At 38.0% G+C, this 7171-nt stretch overlaps 1 protein-coding gene across 3 annotated transcripts in view; it reads right to left on the bottom strand.

Annotated features, from left to right (window-relative positions):
* Zfr (zinc finger RNA binding protein) overlaps positions 1–7171 on the bottom strand; it is a 65057-nt gene that overhangs the window by 21416 nt on the left and 36470 nt on the right. For all 3 annotated transcript variants that reach the window (XM_029544124.1, XM_029544125.1, XM_021208777.2), the window contains 3 exons: positions 5423–5585; positions 4266–4471; positions 2872–3022 (listed from right to left, as the gene is read on the bottom strand). In XM_029544124.1, coding sequence (XP_029399984.1) covers positions 2872–3022; positions 4266–4471; positions 5423–5585 — 520 coding nt within the window. The remainder of the gene's footprint in view (positions 1–2871; positions 3023–4265; positions 4472–5422; positions 5586–7171) is intronic.

Raw genomic sequence — 7171 nt, 5'->3', positions numbered from 1 at the left:
AACTCACTTGGTAGACCAGGCTGGCCTCGAACTCAGAAATCCGCCTGCCTCTGCCTCCCGAGTGCTGGGATTAAAGGCCTGCGCCACCAGGCCCGGCTAGTTTGTTTTTGATTAAATATTAACTACTTAATACTTTTAATTATTCTTGATCTCTAGAAAGGTTATTTTATTGCATGTGTTATGCTTGGTTGTACATCTGTAGACAACCAAGTATGTACCATGTATGTACCTGGTGCTTGTGAGGTCGGGGGGGGGAGGGGGTTGGAGCCCTACAACTGGAGTTCTGGGTGGCTGTAAGCAGATATGTTGATCCTGGGACTCAAACTCAGGCTCCTCTGCAAGAACAATAAATGTTTAGAACTGCCGCGCCATCTCAATAGCCCCTCACTAAAACACTTTATTCTATGTTTCTATGTGTGTGACCTGAGTGTGTATGGTGATCTGAGTAGATATACCATGAGATTTATAAGGTCAGAAGGTAACTTTTAGAAATCAGCTCTTTTCTCAACACAGCTTCTGGGAAGCAAACTCAAGCTATCAGACTTTGGAGGCAAGCACCATTATTAATAAAGCCACCTGGAGGGCTACTTAAAAAAAAATCAAGTATTCCTTTCTTTGCAGTACAAATACATGCCCAATTAGTATCAAGCTGTTCCTTAAAATGTTCTGATTTTTTCCCTAAAGCTTATCCGTCACTGTCCTTGTCCTTTTCACTGTTCCTCTCATATCAACAAAGAAAAAGAAGTGAGAACAGTCTATTTGGAAAGATTCATTTTTAGTTCTGGGAACAATGTTCATATGAAAAAAAAGAGTGTCAATGCTAAATTAAATATGACTTAAGCAACAGGACACCTCACTGTACCTTCTGTTTTGTGTTGCTATACTGTGGTCAAGTACAATTCTCAATTATTACTGTAGAATCCAGTAAAACATCAATCCCTAAATTTAGAATGCCTAATTAAACTGTAATGTTTTACAAGACTGATACTGTAGGTGACTCAAGAAAAATTAATTTAAACCTTGGTCATTCTGATATATGTATTACACATACATGTAGATAGATATATTTATATTTGGCAGGTTTTGTTTTGCTTTTTGAGACAAGTTCTCATGAGGCCCAGGCCAGACTCAAAACTCTATAGGTTGTCAAATACCACTCTGAGCTACGATCTTCCTGCCTCTATACTTCCCATGTGTTGTATCACAGGCATATACCACCAGATTAGTTTCTGAAATCCCATCTTTAGAAAAAGCTTTGTTCTGATAGAAACAAAAGAGCATGTTTTATTACTTGTACATTGTCACAATTTATTAGAGACAAGAAGCTTAAAACATAGTTATTGTGTAACTGTGTATGCAGGATGTGCGTGTGAGCGCACGCACATATATGAGGACAAGTTTGTGGCAAGTTAGTTCTCCCTTCCACCTTTATGTGGGTTCTGAGATTGAACTCCTATGTCTCTAGGATTTAATGTACTTTTAACTGCTCAACCATCTTATTGCTAAGAGGAAGCATTTCCTAGCATTATAAACATTTATGGTCTCACTAATTTTAGTTACTTGCCTGATGTCAATTACAATCAGAAAATATTAAATGGAAAGGCACACAAAGAAGCAATTCATACATCTTCAACTGAACGCTGTTTGCAATAGCACGATCAAAATCTAGAGCTACCCTGCCCTCTCTGGCCTGCTTTGTGAATGAATCATCCCTTCTCAATCCACCACCTGTCCATGATTTACTTATTAGATGAGTTGTTACTGTCATAGTGCCACTACATGTATAAGTGGCTGTTAAGTCATCACACTAAAACAGCAGCAGGAGGAGTGACGCTGGCATTCAACCATAACAAACAGAAGCTTTACTGACAACATGAATGTTCTCGAGCTGAGGAGAGATGGGCTGGAGAATACTGCTGGGTGGTATAGCACCTATTCAGGATGCACAAGGTCATAGGTTTATAGACAGTATCCCCCTGGGTTTGGTGGTAACAACACACTGAGGTGGCAGCTACTTAGACATATGGTGGAGAATTTGTTGCTGTCTACTATGCTGAACTATAAATATTTGCCTAATTAGCACTTTATCCCAGATATGCAAGAGCAGGGAAAATGATATATATACTCTCTGAGGTTTCAGGAATACTGTGGGCTTCAGGAAATCTCCAGAAACCTTTCCAAGGGTACAGAGGAACTACTGTATTAATAAAACCAGACAATTCAAGTAATACATACTCTTAATTACATTAAAAACACACATTCAACTAAGAGATTTGTGAAAGAAAAAAAATTAAACCTGATATACATGAGCTAGCTTACTTGCTTTCTTTCTTCTTTTATTTAGAAAAATTATGTCAGTTGAGATGGCTCATCACTTGTTACCAAGCTTGATTATCTGAGTTTGATCCCTGGAATCCACAGAGGGAGGAGGGAACAAACTGACTCATAGATCTTGTCCTTGGACTGCTATACACACACTGTAAGTGTGTATACACATTAAGTATGAAAAAAAGTTATTTTCTGCTATGTCTTCTCAAGTCCAATTTTGGAAAACCAAGATATATGCTAAAATTTTCCATTTTAAAATAAATTAACAAGATGGCTTCCTGACAAATTACAAGCACTGCAGATCCTCAAAAGATGAAGCAATAAACAGTTTCTTCAGTTCACATAATTAAAGGGAGTGTGTGTACAAAAACAAAACCAAAACAAACCAAAACAAGAAAACACCCCAAGCCAACATTTTCATTATAGAAAGCCAAGCTCCAAATTAAAAGGTTGGCTGAAGTTTAAACTGAAGCATAGTTATTAGTCCTGCCAAAAACTTCTGATCTGGACAAAGAGTAAATTGAACATTTCCGTAATACTTACAGCAAGCTGTTTGGGTAGGTTTTCTGCAATACGGCTTAATAATGACTTTGAAGGTTTTTCTGAGCACAGCAAAACAAGGTTGACATTCCTGTCTCCTCGGAGAAGTAATCCTTTTGCCAGCACGCCTACTCGCAACACCCCTTTCAGAGCTCTGCAGCAAAATCCACTTATATTAAAATAAGATATTCTTCAACCAGAACTGTAATTTCCTCCAAACGTAATAGTAAACTAAATGACTTCTGCACAACTAAAAATTTTCTTCAATTACACTGACAGACTATATGCCATTCAAATAAACAATGCAGATTAAAATAAAGGTTGGATAGAAGGCTCAGTATCCCCAGAGCAATCTGGATTCTGCAAACACTTGCAACTCCAGCTCCATATAACTGATGCCCTCTTCTGGTGTGCACACGGTCACATAGACACAAATAAGCTCCATATAACTGATGCCCTCTTCTGGTGTGCACACGGTCACATAGACACAAATAAAAATAAATCTCTCAAGGCCTGAGCTTGTACAGGGACAAATATTGTCTATCTCACAGAATCTCACTATAGCATAGTCTGGTTTCAAACTTGTTACCTTCTTGCTTCTGCTTCCTGTGTTTTATGTGTGGGCCCAAACACCTAGCCTCTTGTGCTTTATTTTACATGTCAAAATTGTAAGAGGAATATTAATACAAAAAATATTCCCAAAGGGGAAAGAGAAAATTTAGAAAATCATAATGAAACATCACATGAAATAGTCCACGTTTTGTAACATGAAATATGCTAAGCTTGGCTAATTTATGTTTTATGGTCCATGTTTTTAAAAGTCACTGAAATATAGACAAATGAGCAACAGATGGAACATAAGTAAAAGCAGGAAAGAACAGCTGGATAAAACTGAAAAGTTATATAAGGTCTACTTTGAAACATTGAATATGTTTTTTTTTCAGAGCTGAGGCCTGAACCCAGGACCTTGCGCTTGCTAGGCAAGTGTTCTACTACTGAGCTAAATCCCCAACCCCTGAATATGTTTTTTGTAATAACATTTAATATATTTTAAAAAGCAACAATAAAAACTGGTGGTAGTAGAAATGTACACTACTCATTTTAGCAAAAGTACAAGTATAGTTAACATGTGTGGACTACCAACAATTTCCACTCAACTTTTATTTACACGTGTATGGCTGCTGGGTAGGTTCAGGTACCCAGAGGCCAGAAGAGGCCATCAGATCTCCTGGAGCTGGAGATGGTTGTGAGCTGTTTGATGTGGATGCTAGGAACCAAATGAACCAGGTACACTAGAACTAGAGCAGTAACCATACTTAAGGGCTGAGCCATCTCACCAGTCCGTAATCTTTACCATAAAATGTCCATGTAAAGGAATGAGTATTTTGTAAACACACCTGTCTTTACCGCCCTCTTTCTTATCATCTCCCTCTTTGTTCTTGCTCTTCTCATGTTCAGACAAACTGTCTGAAACAAGCTTTAACGCACGTTCAGTGATAGAAACAATTTTCTGAACGGCTTGCAACTCTTCTTCAGTTGGATAAATAGTTGCATGCTTTGTCATTACATAACGATCATCAGATGAGTCAGGACGACGTAAGGGCTAGAGAGGGGAAAAAGTTATTTTTCTGAATAAAAGAAAATTATGAATTTTCAATTATATAGTTGCTAGCTTTGAAGTAAGAAAGGCAATTAAGCTAACTGTCCACTTAAATTTTTTTCAATAAAACGAAAGCTCAAGCATCTGTCCCGAAAGCAAAATTGTTACACACACACACATTTATACATATGTGTATATATGTGTATTTATGTATAAATCCTAAAACTATGAAAATGCTTTTAAAAGTTTGTAGTGCTATACTCAAAAATAGAATATCAAATGTCAGTGGCTCTACTACTGATGAGTTTTCTCTCCTTGTAAATGCTTTCTAGTGCTCTGAAACTCACCTTACTTTCAGTAACAGTAATAAATTTACATACAATTGCTCAGACACTATAATGGTAAGAGTTACCTCTAAAATTAAAAGCTCTTTCCACCCAAAGGAAAAATAAAGATAAGGAAAAATAAGAAAGAAAAGTTCTTCCTTTTCTTTCCTTTCTTCTTCTTCTTCTTTTTTTTTTTTTTTTTTTTTTTCTTTTTTTTTCTTTTTGGTTTTTCGAGACAGGGTTTCTCTGTATAGCCCTGGCTGTCCTAGAACTCACTTTGTAGACCAGGCTGGCTTCGAACTCAGAAATCCGCATGCTTCTGCCTCCTGAGTGCTGGGATTAAAGGCATGCGCCACCACGCCCGGCTAGAAAAGTTTCTTATGTAGAAAATATTTATCAAAGTAGGTCTTCATGTAGATTTTTGCAAGTTTTGTAAATAAAGAAGAGCAAAGGAAACTTGACCAAGTACTTATGCATAAAGACATCAACCTTAAGAATCTTTAAGAGGACTAAATATAATCAAGATGAAAACTGATGAAATTATTAATAATCTAAAAATTCAGCTCATCATCTAATGTTGAAGAAGGCTTAAATTTTCATCCCTTAGATAAGCAAAGCAGATACTCACTGCAGGACCCTGCGGCTGGGGAGGCATGCCTGGTCGGACTCCCAAAAGACCTAGTGGGCCTGGAGGACCATGAGGATAGCCGCCATCAGGCATTCGTCTGCGATCATCCCAATGATGCTGTTCTTCCTCCATTCTTCTCCAGTACATGTCTTCTTCATAACGTCTGATGCATAAAAACAAGCAAGCCCCTAGAGCTTAAGAACTTTCATCAACAACTACATAAAAACCAATTCTAAGAAAAGTAATCAGTGTAGCAATATGACTCAGCACAAACAGGCGCTCGCACCAGATTGGGGACCTGAGTTCCATCCCTGGAATCCGAATGAGACAACAGATGCTCTAAAAGTTCCCCCTTTGAACTCTGTTCATGAACAGTGGCACATATGCCTGTGACCATTGTTATACTGGCACATAAACACACAAAATAAAAAAAATGTGACTAAAAAAGCCCACCCAAATCACTTTAGTACTTTTACCCTATTTTCATTATTTAATTTTCATTGAGAAGTAAACTAAATAAAAACTAGAGACAAGAGCCTGGAGAGATGTCTTAGTGGTTAAGAGCACTGACTGTTCTTCTAGAAGCCGTGAGTTCAATTCCCAGCACCCACATGGTAGCTCACAACCATCTGTAATGGGATCCGATGGCCTCTTCTGGTGTGTCTGAAGACAGCTACAGTGTACTTACATACATAAAAAAAAAAAAAATCTAATAAACAAACAAACAAATAAATAAATAAACTAGAGACAATAATGAGAAGAGGAAAATAAAATTTCACACCTCAAGAACAAAGTGTAACTAACAGGAAACAGACACCTCAGTTTATTCTAATAATTTAAGGTAAGGATTATAAATCCAAATACCTACAACTGAGGATGCCTAACATATAATATATGGCAAGAACCACTTTATACACAGTAAGTTCAGGCATTTATTTCATGTTCTCAAAGAAATGAACTCACTTCTTGTATATTTTTCTTTTTGTCTTTAAAAATTTTTATGTGTGTACATGTACATGTTTGTGAGCATGATGGAGTGTATGTACATGGCACAGTCTCCACATGCAGGTCTTTCCATCGTGAGACATCCTATTGTTTTTCTTGTGTGTGTGTGTGTGTGTTTTGCTGGGGCACATGCCAGGCTAGCTTGCCCACAGGTTCCAGAGAATTCTCCAGTCTCTACCTCCCACTACAAACATGGGATTACAGATCTGAACCATCAGGTCCAGTTTTACCCAGGTTCTGGGGATTCAATTTGTATAATAAGTACTTTATCCAAAGCCCCATCTTCTCAGCCTAAGTTCTATTCTCTTTTTAAAACAAAGGCTGTATTGCTAAAGACATCCAACTGTGGAACCTCATGGCTGTTGGCTCAGTAAAAATTACTCTATATATTAAATAAAACAAGAGTGTTTGCTTTGGCAGCACACACGCTAAATAAAATGAGAACGATAGAGAATATCAACATGGCCCCTGAGCAAGGATGACAGGCACACACATGCAGCATGCCATAGGAATTAACACTTTAAGAGTCCAGGAGACTGCTATCTAGCACACAGCCTCTCCTCACTACCTAACAGTTTCAGAACTGAGTTCTGTTCTGCCTTGGTTCTAATTTTCACTTTTAACTTCAATAGCTATCTCTAAGAAATTCATGTAGTAGCCGGGCCTGGTGGCGCAGGCCTTTAATCCCAGCACTTGGGAGGCAGAGGCAGGCGGATTTCTGAGTTCGAGGCCAGCCTGGTCTAC

Source organism: Mus pahari, chromosome 11, assembly GCF_900095145.1.
Source record: "Mus pahari chromosome 11, PAHARI_EIJ_v1.1, whole genome shotgun sequence".
Taxonomy (NCBI): Eukaryota; Metazoa; Chordata; class Mammalia; order Rodentia; family Muridae; genus Mus; species Mus pahari.
The sequence above is the reverse complement of the archived record's forward strand: the minus strand, read 5'-3'. Positions and strand labels throughout refer to the sequence as shown.